The sequence below is a fragment of the Chanodichthys erythropterus genome, chromosome 23 (genome assembly GCF_024489055.1).
Source record: "Chanodichthys erythropterus isolate Z2021 chromosome 23, ASM2448905v1, whole genome shotgun sequence".
NCBI lineage: Eukaryota > Metazoa > Chordata > Actinopteri > Cypriniformes > Xenocyprididae > Chanodichthys > Chanodichthys erythropterus.
In genome coordinates, this window is record NC_090243.1 from 19460001 (window position 1) to 19475659 (window position 15659).

Sequence of the window (15659 nt, forward strand, 5' to 3'; positions counted from 1 at the left end):
ATTTTTTTTTTTTAACCATTTTATTGTTCAACAAATAATGAAGATTTATTGTATTTTGTTGTACTATTGTAAGATATTAATTTATACACACACAAAAAAAGAGTGTGTGTATGTGTGTGTGTATGTAGAACAGTTGGAGATTAGCCTTAGGGATTAGCTGAGTTTAGCTCCCCCACACCAGTGCTCCGTCAGTCTGATCAGATCACTGCAGACGTCTCCGGCACAGAAATGAAGCTTCAATATCTCTTTTCACGTTAAATGATGTACAGATCCCCAAAGACTCAACGGTAGGGTGTGACTTGTGTCCTTGTGTGAGAATGTGTGAGTGTTGTTGTCATATTCCTGATGTATAGATGCTCTTCCTGGATTTCTTTGATTTCCTTCCTAGTCTACAGTATTTAGTGTTCTTTAGTGTTTGCTAAGTCAACCATCACTATTACTATCACTTATAGCTAGAGCATCCATCTATCCATCCATCCATCCATCCATCCACATTATTAAAGTCTAAAAAACATGTGGAATGCATTTTCTTCCCCAGTAATGGTGTGAATATTGTGATAATTATCTATAAATGATATGCACATTGGTAGCACTCACATTTAGCAATCCATTTGAATATTCATGTGTTTTCCCGACAGGATCTGGACGTGGGCGCTCGGCATGTTCGCTTATATGTGAACAGCACTCTGGTTTTCGAGGGTCAGTTGGAGAAGGGTTGTGGTAACCAGGTCTTTGACTACAGCACCTCCATTGAACTCCAGGAACCACATCTCCCAGAGTGCACCTCTCCAAGCCCTGTCTCCTCAGGACACAGTCTGCAAGACTGCAGCCCACATGACCATGAGCCTCAGGAGTCAAATGCTGATTTCCCAAAAATAGAATCAAGCCAGGACAAATCAGACAGTGCCACTAACCTAGTTAACCCTGGCAGCTGTGCGGCGGCAATGCAAAGAGACTCTCTAGAAAGAGACTCGCCCCCTTTAGATCTCTCTTTTCCCTCTGACCGGAAAGCCGGGCTTCCACATGTGGAGGCGATGAAGACAGTGACCACACAGCCATCCTCCAGTCGGATCCCACATTGGCTTCAGCCTGCGAATCGGAGCACAACGGATGAAGCCGAAGGTTCTCAGGAACGAGAGCGACCTCTGTGGCTCCAACAGCAGAGTATATCCGAACACAAATCCAAACACTCAGTGCTACCTGGAATCTCATGCAACCCTGTGCGTGCCTGCAAAGAGGCCTCGAGCCACAAGGGGACGCAAAGGACAGAGTCCGGTGAATTCAGCTCTGATTCGTTGGATTTGGACCCCGATTTGGGGCTGAATTATAGGTTAATGGCCAAACATGAGAGGGACCTGAGCATGGAGACAGAACAAGAATCACACTTGGAGCAGCACTTGAGTGATCGGTTGGACCAGGATTTGGATCTGTGGGATGAGCAGTTTGGGAGGGCGGAGCGGCCCATCAGTGGCAGGAGAGGTTCAGCACGATCTTTAAACAAAACACAGCTGGACCGCAGCAACAACTTCACTACAACAGGTGCATTTCTCAAACTACACCAAAGCTACATCCGTATTTGCATTAGTCGCCTAGAGTAGTATGCAAGATTAGGGTTTGTGCATGCATTGACTGGTGGATGGGGCTGGATGATAAATTTATAATTGATAAAATAAATCTGCAATATTGATAATCAAATTTTGAGTCATCTTTAGATTATATATGTGTCACTAAAAATATTGCATGCAAATCGGAGCGTCTCAGAGTGAATAAGCGGTGCAGTTTCGTCTACTAAACGCATCGAATACACACTAAAACTCAAAGGTCTTCGCAACAAACTTCCAAAATAAAAGTCTGCTTAATTATACCTTTAAGCACTGAGTAAAAATAATTAACTGCATGTACTTAATATAGGTTTAGGGCTAATTATGCACAATTTCTAGTTATAACTACAGGTAACGTGTAACAATGACACTAAAATAGTGTTAACGAATATCATTCAACCAAGATATTTTTTTCATCAATTTTATTTTCATCCGTTTTAATTTATACAGTATGCAAGTTCTGTTGTGCAGCACCTTAAATTCTTAAAGTTTTATGACTTAATTTTATTTTTGATGATGAATTTGTATTAAATCAAAAAAATCATAACATTTTACGGGGTGAAAGGTAACTATTCTGTTGTTTTTGTTATTTCATTAATTATTGAGCTCTAACAATGTGGAATGCATTTTCTTCCCCAGTAATTGTACGAAATTAACATTGTGATAACTATCAATAATTAATGATATGGGAAAAAAATATTGATATTGACATTTTTGTAGACAAATGTCGAGGAATGTGAGTTAGAAGCTTCTACAGCTATATATATATATGCACTTTATTCCAAAGATGAAAATGTTTATTTTTGTAATGTTTGTAAATCCCACCCTTTAAATATATGTATCATGTTTCATTGGAAGTATGTCAGAAAACTAAAGTAACAGTGCATACTAGAAATGTGCAAATTGGGATGCAGCCAATCATAACTTCCTCATGGATTTATGCACCTTTTTACAGCTAATGATTAGTCTTTTTGTACATTTATGACTGTTTTTTGTTCATCTGTTTGTTCTTGTTGCCGTAGAGGAAAGCAGCCCAGCATCCGGCCGTAACAGAAGACTCAAACCTCATTGGTGCGAACCGGATGACCCGTTAATGGAATCCTGGGACTCGTTAACAAAGTTTAACCAGTGTCAGCGAGGGCGAATCTCCAACATGGGGTTGGAGGGCGATATTTTTGATGAGTTTGTTCAGCGTCAGTCCCGCCCAACACCTGTTTCCACCCGACGCTCCTCTGCACCAGCACAGCCTGATTTTGACGACCCTGAAGATGACCCTCGTGACCCTGATGAGGACTTTGAGATCCCGGTTCTCCCGCAAGGTCGCCACCTCGTCGTTAACATCCTGTCCACGTGGGGCGACCGTCACTATGTCGGCCTCAACGGTATCGAGATCTTTTCCTCCACCGGTGAGCCGGTTAAACCGGTCCACATCACTGCCGACCCGCCTGATATCAATATCCTGCCGGCCTACGGGAAAGACCCGCGGGTCGTTACCAACCTGATAGATGGCGTAAACCGGACACAGGATGACATGCACCTCTGGCTGGCTCCGTTCACCCCGGGCCGCAGGCACATTATCTCTGTGGATCTGGGAGTTAGATGTTGCCTGGCAATGATCCGTGTTTGGAATTACAACAAGTCCAGGATACACTCGTTCAGAGGAGCAAGAGAAATGGAAATGTTTCTTGATGGACGTTGCATCTTCCGAGGGGAGATCGCCAAAGCTTCTGGAACGCTCTCAGGAGGTATGGACAAAAAAATTATTAAAAGCATATTTGCAGATGAATTGCATTCCTGTAGCTCAAACAGAGGATTTGGCACTAGGAACAGCAAGGCCATGGGTTCAATTCCCAGAGAATGCATGAGCTGGTAAAATTAATATTTTGAAAATTAATGAAAATAAATGCATGTAGTCACTCGGTGTGCAAACATATGCTTCTAACATTATTTATATATTTCTAATCTTGTGTCACCATTGCCCTGCAAGTCCAAGCCTATTCAAGTCCATTCCTGATGTAATGCCAAATTTAGCATTTTAATGAATAGTATTTTTTACTATTTTGTCTTGGAGTTTTTGGCTGTGTTTAAAGTATTGTATGGTGAGATCAGTATCGTGACATGAGTGTATTGTTTCACCCCTAATAAATGTACCCATGAACTTCATCTTTGTTTTGTTTTCTTCAGCACTGGATCAGTTCGGAGATACTATCCTGTTCACCACGGATGATGACATCCTGGAGGCCATGGCGCAGTTTGATGACACATTTGGGGGTGAGATGGAGATGGGCGGGCCGAGCGTCGAGGAAGAGGAGCTGCAGCGGCCACGAACGGCTGACGGTGAAGGAGAGGAGAGACCCTTCACACAGGCCGGGTTCAGGAAGGAGGATACGCCGGTGTGTATAATGTCACTACTAAGAGACTTTTTTTAAAGAAATTAATACTTTTGTTCAGGAAGGATGCAAAAGTGACAGTAAAGACATTTATAATGTTACAAAAGGTTTCTATTTCAAATAAATGCTGTTCTTTTGAAATTTCTATTCATCAAAGAATCTTGAAGAAAAATGATAATAATCAGAAATGTTTCTCGAGCAGCAAAACATATCAGAATGATTTCTGAAGGATCATGTGACACTGAAGACTGGAATAATGATGCTGAAAATTCAGCTTTGATCACAGAAATAAATTATATTTTTCAATATATTCACATAGAAAGCAGTTATTTTAAATTGTAATAATATTTCACAATATTGCTGTGTTTATTGTATTTTTGATAAAATAAATGCAGCTTTGGTGAGCATAAGAGAGTATTTTCATAAACATTAAAAAACCTTACTGACCCCAAACATTTGAACAATGAAGTAAACAGTAACATTTATTGAAACCAAACTGTAAAAATGGCTTCTTTTTGAAGTGATATGACCATTTAATCATAACCACATGTGCTCATTAAGTTATGATCACCCAAATTTGCATGTCTACACTTACTAATAATAATTTTACTGTAAAAAAACAAACAAACAAAAAAACTGTAATAATCTCACATTCTAAAAGGTTAGTGTGTCAAAAAGATCTTTTTATAAGTGTGCCTTCAAGATGCAATAATTTTTCCAGAACATCTGTAAAAAATCTATCAAACTTACAACTAAGCCTAACTGAGGGTATTTACAAATAGAAGTTTTGAAGATACAGAAGCAAAAACAACCTTATCCTAAGAGTCAGAGACAGGAATGGCTGTGGTCATGAAGATGCAATTGATGGAGTTGCATGAATACCAAATACATGACATTATGAATGGAGAAAATAAAATGTAGTATAAAAATAAAATAAATACTGTTTTAAATGCAGAATATATAAATGACACCTTTTAACATTTCAATTGCGTTTCGCTTCAGATGGATCTGGACCACATCCCCGCAGCTGAACCATGTGCTGATGCTGCAGAGCAGACAACTGGACTTTACACTGGCAGCAGTGAGTGAGCATCAGAGGATCACAATAATAAAGCATGAAATCCCACACACAATGGCCTTCGAGAAAAAATCTTCAAAAGTCTTTATTCAGGGGCCATAAAAATACAAAAGTGCTCAGTGCACAGACAAAACATTTTTCACATCGCATCATTACCAGTGTCTACGTATAGATGACGCATCCGATCTCATTTATAGATCTTTTACCACACTATTCTAAAACACATTTACCGTTATTCTTTTAATTTTAAATTTAATTTTGTCTATATTGAAGTCAATCAAAACATAAAAACAATCATATAATAAATACATAATGTAAAAATATAAAAAAGGATATATATGTATATATATGTATATGTGTATATATAATATATATATTTATATTTGTATATATAATATATATATATATATATATATATATATATATATACATGAAATATATATATATATATACATGAAATATATATATACATGAAATATAAATGAATTATAGTGTCCTGCACTTACTATTACAAAAAAAAAAAATATATATATATATATATATATATTATTTTTAATAGTAAGTGCATGACACTATAGTTCATTTATGTAAGTAAGGATAGCAAAATAAAGTAAACTGTGACATATTATACCCAAAAATTCTTCATACCGTGGACTAGCAGTAAAATTTATACAAATTTGGAACCAAAAATTATTCAGACAGTTTGACCTTGTGTTTTAAGTGTTATCTGACATAATTAAGATATTTTTTTCTGACACCATTTAACTCTGAGATCTTGTCATATTTTATGACCATTTTTTTAAACTATAGTGAAGAAACATAGTTAATGAATGAAATGTTCATGGTGTCTGAATCAATTTTGGTTTGACTGTATATATAATATATATATATATATATATATATATATAATATAAATCATAATCCTCAAAATTAATTAAATGTATTTATGCATACACAAATTTAAAGAAAAATATGTATTTCAAAGTAAACATTAAAAGTCCCCTCACACTTATAAAAGTACAACTGCTTTATATATAATATACAGACATTCGAAAAAACAAGATCAGAAACATGATTAGAAGAATTAACATTCAAAAGCTCTCAAGAATATACATAAGAAATCATAAAAAGTTTCTCAAAACATCACAAAATAAATCACAAAAATCAGTAGATGACTAAAGATCTGTAGGTTAGCAAAAATATAATTTTCCAATACAGTTTGAAGTATATTTTTCGTGTTCTAGCTGGTGTGCCGTGTTTATTTTCTGCAATTATGTCATGTAAAGCAGCTTTGGAATGATATGTATTGTGAAAATCGTTGTACAAATAAATGTGAATTATTTGTGTTTATTTTTTACCCAATTATTTATTTGTGTATTAATGTTAATACTTAAACTCTGGTGTGTTTGTAGTTCTGCAGGTGAATCTGATGTCGTCGTGGGGTGACCCTCACTATGTGGGATTGACAGGGTTAGAGGTCGTTGGGAAGGGCGGTCAGAGTATCGCTCTCGATGTCTCTATGGTAACAGCATCACCCCGTGACCTCAATGACCTCCCTGAGTACTGCAATGACCTTCGAACTCTGGACAAGTCAGTGAATCCGCCCTTTCTCTCACAGATGTGTTCTGTATATCAGAATTGTGGGTGATTTAAACCCTTTTTTCCCTCTCTCTCAGGTTGTTTGATGGGATGAATATCACGACCGATGATAAACACATGTGGCTGATTCCCTTCACATCCGGCTCTGATCACACGTTCACCGTGAGGTTTGATCAGCCACAGACGATCGCCGGATTCAGAATATGGAACTACAACAAATCGCCCGAAGACTCTTACAGAGGGGTGAGAATAAAATCTGGGATTTGTTATTCAAGCAAGAAATGTGCAATTCAAGACTGTTTCAGCAGCTGCTAGTCTTTTTAAAGGATCCCTATTATGTTATTTTAAAGGTTCCTCATTTTGTTTTGGAGGTCTTACTGTGAGAAAGTATGTCAAACACATATACAGAGGAGTCTGAGGCCACTTTTAATTACAAATGCATATTCAGCATAACAGTTTGTATTGAAAATTTAAATTTTTTACTTTCAGAAACAGCAATATTACACAATACATGAAAGTTAATATCTGAAAAAGCATTATAGTGGCACACAAACACACACATCACTTGCTCATGTGTCTCCTCCAGGTGAAGGTTGTGCATGTGTTCCTGGACGGAGCATGCATTTCTCCTCTCGAGGGGTTTCTCATTCGCAAGGGTCCGGGGAATTGCCACTTCGACTTCGCACAGGAGGTTCTGTTTATAGACTACCTGCAGTCCAACATGAGCACTGCCGCCCTCACTGCCAGCAGCAAAAACACAGATGACACGCACGCTCACTGGTACAGCAAGCTTTAGATATTATTACAGATGTCTTTGCTTTAAAAAAAAAGTTAAATAATAAGACAACTTATTCCCCAAGACAATGTGTGCTTTCAGGGGTGGGACCCGGAGGGATGAGTTGGCCAGTATGGATTATGAGGCTCCATTGAGGCCATGTGGATGTATCCTCACTTTTGCTCACTTTATGGTTCATTACAAAATATCACTTCCTCACATTACATCTGTCCTGATGACAGTCTTTAAATGTGCTGTTGATTCAAGTGTTACAAGCATAAATGTATTATTTGTCATTACAAAAGTATTTTCCATTGATCCATGCATTTGGAGTTTTTCCTTGACTGAATGTGTGTCAGTTATCTTCCAGTTGCAATTGTTGACAACGTGGGGCGACCCGTACTACATCGGCCTTAATGGACTGGAGTTCTATGACCAAAACAACCAGAAGATACCGCTCAGTGACAACAGTATCCTTATGAGCTCGTACACACACACTTCTCTTCTGTTGAGCTGCTTTATTGCTGAATGAGTTTGTTTCATAACTGATGAACTGATCAACACTGAGCTAAATAATTACACCATTATCTTCTGTAGAGCTGCTGAAATTTAATTTGTTTCATAACTGATGAATTTTGGGTAATGCTTCATTTTACAGTGCCCTTGTTACACGTTACATGTACTTACTGTAGTAATAACAGTAAATTATGCATAATTACATGCAACTAACCTTAAACCAAACCTTAACCCTAGCCTTAATTATATAGTAAGTACATGTTGTTAATTAATATTACTTAGTAAGGACACCTTAAAATAAAGTGCAAATGAATTTTGCAACATTGAATATTTTCCTTTTAGCTGCTTTGCATGCTTTATATTTGAATTGCTTCGCATTATATAAATGTAACTTGACACTGCTTAGGATTTAGACACTTAACAGCTTAAATAGCATAATTTTCTTTAACAGTTTGTTGCACAGACATCGCTGCGTTCCCCGACAGCGTGAACGTGTTAGATAACGTGTGCGGTGACGTCCGTACACCTGATAAACTAATAGATGGGATCAATAACACACATGATGGGCGACACATGTGGCTCGCTCCAGTGCTGCCTGGACTGGTGAGGACAAACTGTATGAATCTGTGATCAGACACTTTTAGAAAGGAAAAAAAAGTTCAGCGGGGCTCTATATAGAACTCTATGGTTCTTGAGTTTTAAAGAACGCTTTATGCTAAAAAGGTTCTGTATGAGGGGAAGTGTCTAAAATGAATGCATAATACTTGCATGGTTAATGGGTTTCATTTTTTTCTCGTGATAAAGTATGTGTACAAGTCATAAAATGCAATCAAAACAAAATTAAAACTAAATCTATAAAATGATCCCATGAATTTAACTCCTAAAAATTCTATAGGGTGAATTCAGGGTGATTGAGACACTAAATTGGCATTGAGATGACTTGGAAAACGTGTCCCAATCAACCTGAATTCACCCTGTGTGACAGAATCCTTTAAGGTTCTATAAAGAACCTTTTCTTCTAACAGTGTAAATGTTTCAGCTAAGCTTTACAAATCATTCCATAGGAATCATCTGGAGGTTTCTGTGAATGATGTGATTTATAGTAAAATGTCCTCATGAATTGATCAAAATTTGTGCTTTATTGTTACATCCCTCACTCTCATTCATGTGTCTCTTCAGGTGAACCGTGTCTATGTCATCTTTGACCAGCCAATGACTGTTTCCATGATTAAATTATGGAACTATTCCAAAACACCTCAACGAGGAGTCAAGGAATTTGGGGTAAAACACACACACACACACACAACTCTAAAAGTTTATCTCTCAAAAGAAAGCAAATTTCTGTGTCAATTACATATTTCAATGCAATATACTTTTAATGTACTCTTCCATTTAAAAGTTTAGGAGCTGTAAGAGGTTTTTTTTAATGCTTTTGAAAGAAGTTCACCAAGGCTGGATTCATTTTATCAAAAATACAGTAAAAACTGCAATATTGTGAAATATTATTTCAATTTCAAATAACGGTTTTCTCTGTGAATATATTGTAAAAATGTCATTCATTTCTATGATGTAAAGCTGAATTTTATCACATGATCCTTCAGAAATCATTCTATATGTTGATTTGCTGCTCGAGAAACATTTCTGATTATTATCAATGTTGAAAACAGTTGTGCTGCTTCACATTTTTGTGGAAACCTTGATTAAAAAAAAAAAAATCAGAATTCTTTGATGAATAGAATGTTTAAAAGAACAGCATTTATTTGAAACAGAATCTTTTGTAACATTCTAAATGTTACTTACTGTCACTTTTAAACAATTTAATGAGTCCTTGATGAATCCAAAACATCAGATTCATTGTGTTATAAATGATCAGTGTGAGAACAGACCTTTACACATAAAATCTGTTTGTTTGTTTGTATGTTTGTTCATTCTGCTGTTTTTCTGTGTACAGTACTTTGTCTGTTTTGACCTGAGCTCAGTGTCATGTGTGTTTGTTGGTTTAGCTCCTAGTCGATGACCTGTTGGTCTATAATGGGATTTTAGAGTGTGTGAAAAACATTTCTCGGGGAATTCTGCCAACCCTGGATCCCGTCGTTCCTTACCACACCATACTGTTCACAGACAACACGCGAATCGCACACCGAGAGAAGAGCACAATTACCAGGTACAAACACAACAGTACTTTTATGGTGCTTTTTTGTTTTGAGCGATCTGAGGTCACATAAATAATGACAAAATGTTCAGTTTTAGTTAAATTAACCCCTTCTGGGGTGTTTGAGTCATCAATGTGTAGATGCAATGTGGATCTTAAAAATGCATCATGCTCTTGTAAGCTCTGTTTTTAAGACTGCATGAGTTAAACCCCCTCATAAATTCATTAAACACACACACACATCTTAAGGAGAGCTCTCAATGACAAAGCCAGACAGAAAACACACACATGACTGCTGTTGACTGACTCATTGTTTGGCCTGATCGCTCTCTCTCATGCCCTGAGCATGATGCTAAACAGACCAGATGATGACTTGAGAAACTGTGTGTGTGTGTGTGTGTGTGTGTGTGTGTGTGTAAACTGTATGAGACTCTGTGATCACTCTTATCTTCATTCATCTGGCCACGTTTACTGCATTTTTGTACCATGATGCATTTTGTGTTCATGTAAACAAGTGGTTTGCTGCATCCAAAATCACATACTCTATAGTAGGTACTACATTTGGTTTGAAACTTAATTTATATAAAATGGAAATGTGTGGTATGGATGTACTATATCCGTCATGTTGTCATTATCATGTGACCTACCAGCATCAGTTGCATCACCATTCACAAATCCTCTCCCCCATGGCCTCATGGGATAGTAGTGTCCATCGTATACACACTTCAGCATCTCTACAGAAGACATGCTACTGTTTTATGAATACTAGCTCACGTACTGTTTTTCACCTACTATATAGTATGGAAGTAGGTATATTCAGACGCAGCGCCCGTGTCAGTCAAACTCATTGATGGGATGTCTGTCGTTATAGCAACCACGTGGAGGACCAGGATGTGAAATTGACCAATGAGAATCAGATCATTCACCAGCACAAGAAGAAACAGACAGCTGACCCAGGTGTGTATCATGTTCAGATACAGATTAAAGCAAATTTAGATTAAAGCAAATATGATGATTACCTGTTAAACCTGCCTTAAAAGAATGCTTTCAGTAAAACAAAAATGTTTTAGTGTCAGAATGAGTCATGCATGTGTTTTGATTTCAGCTCTGCGGCCAAAAACCTGCATGACGGACGTACGGAAACACGGAAAGCAGCGATACTGAGAGCAAGACGGCAGGGGTTATGAAAGCAGGTTTCTTTTTCTTTTTCCCTTCTGGGAATATTTGTAAAACTCAGTGACCTCAGCACAGAAACACACACTCCAAACTGTACGATAACGCTGTGGATTTGTTTTTGCTATGATGTTGTTATTTTCAGTGTTTTTAAAGTAAGTGTCCTTTCAACCATGTCTTGTGATTTTGGATTGAAGTTAATGCACAATGTACACCAGAATATTTCATGTCAGTTACACTTGGGATTATATGAATTTATAGTTTGTATGTCCTACAGCCATATTTGAAATATTTCGACAGACTAATTGTGTAGAAATTTCATAATATATCGACGACACAAATTCAGATTTACACAATTTCTTACACAAAGTCTTTCACAGTTCATTCAAAACACTTTTACAGATATTATGCAAATGCTGCCAGTTTACCTCATATTAAAGCCACTGTAAATATTAAATATCATTTGTCACTTTATTGTTTGTCCTGTTTTTTGTTTTTGCAAAATGAATATAAATCAAGACTTGCAATTGAGAGAAAACAGTCATAATTTTTTGTAATTTCATTTGATGCCACTAGTGTTGCAGAAATCATTTACAGCAGCATAAACTGAGATTGAGGTCTGTAATACTTTCATAGCTACAGATTGTAATTCTGATTAATCCTAATTTTTGAGCAAACTGGACCTTCAGTGGTGATTTTTCCATTAGAAACCCAGCCTAATCCATGACGGGTAAATTCATGTGAAGTCCAGAGCATTGTTGTGTGGTTTGTTGATTAGAATAGGAGCGACATTGTTTTGTCACTCAAAAACTCGAGTTAAGACAAAAATGAATGGTTTACTGAATGTTACCTACATGCTTCTGACTTGCAGGATAAACATGATCCACTGAGCCATTTATTTTGTCCAAGAACTGCCAACTTAAATGGGAAGTGACTGTCTGACCATCTAGTTTACAGATCCTTAAACCCTTGCCACTAACCTGGTGAACTTTGGCAAATCCAGTGATTTAGCTCTTCCTCAGTTCTCAGTGTGTCAACCCACTAATTTGTACGATTGTTTGATTAGTGTTTTCTGAACAAAACAGCCAGTTTTCTGCTGATTCCCATTGTTTTTTTGGTGCAGTATGCATTGGATGCCAAGCAAAACCTGTTGATGTATAACATGGACTCCATGAAGCACGCACCCACAGAATCATGTTTCAATGCCTGAGAGAATTTAATGTAGAATCTGCAACATTTCATTTAAATAAGGAATGACATTAACAATCTGTCTCATCCTCCAGCCTGACAGGTGCGTTTTTGAACAATCTTTGATAAGGCCAGGCTCGGCTGGGGTGAGACGATACCACAGACAGATGCGTTTCGGTTCCCCTGATGCAGTGTTTTGGAGACTGCGATCTTCAAATCTTCCCTGGGAACGTGCCATCGTCCCTCTGAGAGTCCCATTTCTCGATCTGAGCGACACACCAGATATTGAGAGTAAATGGTCTTTATGCACAATTCTGCTGCTTACGCTTAGGACAGAAGTTGGGAGTGAAGGGATATTTACCCAGGAGAGAGGGCAGAGAGACTTGTAGACCCTCTTGTACCAGTCACATGGGGCTGTGTCCACACCTTTGGCATCCAGAGCTTTTTGGCATCGATAATAATCTATTAAAAATAATAATATTTGATTCTTTCATTTGGTCATGGTACCATGGTGAAGGCGAATCTCAAAAAAAGCATTCAGCTTCCATTTAAAATATGCTTATTTGTAATGAAAATAATAGAAAAATGCAACAAATTTCAGTGTCACATGAAACATTTTTGATTATTATCAGTGTTGAAAGCAGTTGTGCTGCTTAATTATTTTGTGTAAACAGTGATATATATATATATATATATATATATATATATATATATATATATATATATATATATATATATATATATATATTGTGTTAATAAACAAACTCTTATTTTGGATACAATTAATCGTTTGACAGCACTAATTGCGAGATATTTATGGTGAAGTAAATACTACAGAAAAAACAAATGTAATTTTTACATGAAAACGTTAGTTCAGGCAAGAATTAAAATTCTATATTAGTGCTCAATTTAAGCTTGTAGAAATTAAAGCATAAATATCAACATTATAAAATTAAGTAAAACTACTCAACTTTTCTGATACTGGTGTTCCCATCATGCACTGGGCTTTGAATAATTCATGAGGTAGATTTTTAGCTGTTTTCCAGCTGTTTTTACACTGTTTTATCATTGCTTTTATGGTTATGTTTAGTAACTTGCCATTTTGTGACATTTGGAGTTCATTTTCTACTCAAAATGGCACATTCACACTCAAAAATGATCCATCGAATGTTACCATCATTATATTGTGTACCAAGTATTGAGGTCTCTGTGTTCAGGTAATATGTAGATATGGTATCTACACAATATCTATACTTAGATGTTTCTAAGTAAAGCATACACTTTAAAAGCATGGTTTAATTCAGTGTTATATTTTTTTGTAAATGTAAAATGTATTGCAAACTAAACTTCAACTACTTCAACAACTTATTTTCTTTGTTAATTTTGCTTAATTAAGTAGAGTTACTTAATTCCATATTTGAAACTTACTTTAAAAATATTCGTGCTAAAGAAAAAATAAATACATTTTACTAATTGTTTTTTTACAGTGTAATTGCGAGAAATAAAGTCAGAAGTGCGAGTTATAAACTGAATTCTGAATTTTTTTCTCAGAGTTGACTTTTTTCTCACAAAATGTGAGATAACTCACAATTCTGACGACTTTTTAGGATATAAACTCGCAATTCCGAGTCATAAAGTCTTTTATAAAATATCTTTTTTCCTCAAAATTGCGATTTTACATCTCACTATTCTGACTTTATAACACGCAATTGCGATTTATATCAGGCAAAAAATTCTGAATTGCGAGATAAAAAGTCATTTATTTTTTATGCAGTGGCAGAAACAAGCTTCTATACTTTCGAACAGTAGAATAGGTTTAGAATATAATTTTATTAATCATAAAAATGTTTAGAGTGCAGATTCAAGCGCTAATGAACCAAAATCGCGTTAATCTAAGCACGTAACCATAGTAACAGTACATCGCTCGAGCGCTTTCCTTTGGAAACCGAATCGATAAAACGTAGGTTGCACATTTTATATATCATATATCACAAGTGTATAACAAGTAAAAAAAAAAAAAAAGTTTTAAATACCAAAAACAATTCGAATTATTGACATAAATGTCAACCCACCTGAAACTCATTAATAATTAGTACACTGACAATCGCGCCGCCACAGTACAAGTTTCAGCACACAGATACTCTGTATTTAATATATCCTCCTGTATATGACTGACCCAGGTAATTCTGCCAGCAGTTTCTCGTCTGGTTCTGGTTCGGGAAGCGGGCATCGAACGGTGCCGTGCGGTACTTCTCCAGTTTCTGCTGAATGTCCTCTGCCATGACTCTTGCGCGGTCCCTTTAAGAAACATATATATTCAGATAACTTTATTCTCATGATCAATACACCCCATCTATAACACCCTACAAAGACCAAAACGCCTGAAGATCCTCATATAAGTATCTCGACACGTAAATAAATGCATATATTCAACAACAGCGGTCACTTGCTGCGCAATCCAAAAGATAGGCTATTTCAGAAAAAATGCCCATATATGTCCATAAGGTCCATTGTTATGCATTTCAGCATGAAAAACTAAAAAAAAAAGAGATTAATGTATTTATATATATATATATCATCTATCTAATGAAAGGCCTGTATGAATGACAGGAAATGCGTGCATATTTGACGAATAGCAATGCTATATCTATACATTTCATTATTAAAATAGCGCATCTAATGTATTATGTTTCATTTATTATTCAATGTAAATTGATATTCGTTTGTATTTTAAATAAACCCGATGCCCTCGACATCATGATCACCACACTTTCGCTTTTACATTGAGAATCAATATCTGATCTCACAATGAATAATGTAGTTTTTTCAATAAAAGGGGTTAAATTGCCGCAAGCAATGAATGCATTGTATGAAAATGTGTTTTACCTGTCTGAGGCGGCTGGCTGCTGAAAGTGACTTTTGTTCAGTGTCACACAATCCTCATCCACTCGCTTTATGTGTGTGATAGTAAGTGCACTTGAGCGCTCGTGCAGTCCTTTACACACGGTATGGCGGACTCAGGTCACATTGAAACGACTGAGATGCGATAGGATGCGATGTATTTCACAAGACAAACACCAGGCGCCCTCATATGCTTAAATGCATGTGGATTGTAAAGATGCATATAGCAAATAAATGCTTAATCATTTATTGCATGTGAATTCATGTAGCCTTTAGAAACACATCG

The 15659-nt window shown here is 36.5% G+C and overlaps 2 protein-coding genes across 8 annotated transcripts in view; one reads left to right on the plus strand and one right to left on the minus strand.

Moving 5' to 3' along the window:
* The window catches only part of LOC137014024 (katanin-interacting protein), a 27467-nt gene extending 15159 nt beyond the window's left edge, over window positions 1–12308 (plus strand). For 6 of the 7 annotated variants that reach the window (XM_067378114.1, XM_067378115.1, XM_067378118.1 and 3 more), the window contains 14 exons: window positions 639–1539; window positions 2624–3346; window positions 3786–3994; window positions 4994–5072; window positions 6482–6659; window positions 6746–6911; window positions 7255–7448; window positions 7546–7610; window positions 7803–7913; window positions 8423–8562; window positions 9139–9240; window positions 9963–10123; window positions 10983–11068; window positions 11217–12308. In XM_067378114.1, coding sequence (XP_067234215.1) covers window positions 639–1539; window positions 2624–3346; window positions 3786–3994; window positions 4994–5072; window positions 6482–6659; window positions 6746–6911; window positions 7255–7448; window positions 7546–7610; window positions 7803–7913; window positions 8423–8562; window positions 9139–9240; window positions 9963–10123; window positions 10983–11068; window positions 11217–11275 — 3174 coding nt within the window. In that variant the 3' untranslated portion in view covers window positions 11276–12308. Of the gene's footprint in view, window positions 1–638; window positions 1540–2623; window positions 3347–3785; window positions 3995–4993; window positions 5073–6481; window positions 6660–6745; window positions 6912–7254; window positions 7449–7545; window positions 7611–7802; window positions 7914–8422; window positions 8563–9138; window positions 9241–9962; window positions 10124–10910; window positions 11069–11216 lie in introns of those variants that run through there. The other variant, XM_067378119.1, reaches the window with a different exon arrangement.
* A 174-nt stretch (window positions 12309–12482) lies between these two features.
* On the minus strand, window positions 12483–15659 carry cox6b1 (cytochrome c oxidase subunit 6B1). Its single transcript, XM_067378124.1, has 4 exons — window positions 15359–15659; window positions 14649–14770; window positions 12834–12934; window positions 12483–12738 (listed from the first exon to the last, which is right to left on the minus strand). The coding sequence occupies exons 2-4, from the start codon at window positions 14752–14754 to the stop codon at window positions 12685–12687; spliced, it is 261 nt and encodes an 86-aa protein (XP_067234225.1). The 5' UTR covers window positions 14755–14770; window positions 15359–15659; the 3' UTR covers window positions 12483–12684.

Bases quoted from the DNA above. Each gene is read 5' to 3' on its own strand.
- cox6b1 (XM_067378124.1), bottom strand. From the start codon at position 14,754: ATGGCAGAGGACATTCAGCAGAAACTGGAGAAGTACCGCACGGCACCG. The intron at 12,935-14,648 runs GTCAGTCATATA...TATTTTTAATAG, and splicing joins CTGCTGGCAGAATTACCTGG to ATTATTATCGATGCCAAAAA. The intron at 12,739-12,833 runs GTAAATATCCCT...TGTGTCGCTCAG, and splicing joins CTCTCTGCCCTCTCTCCTGG to ATCGAGAAATGGGACTCTCA.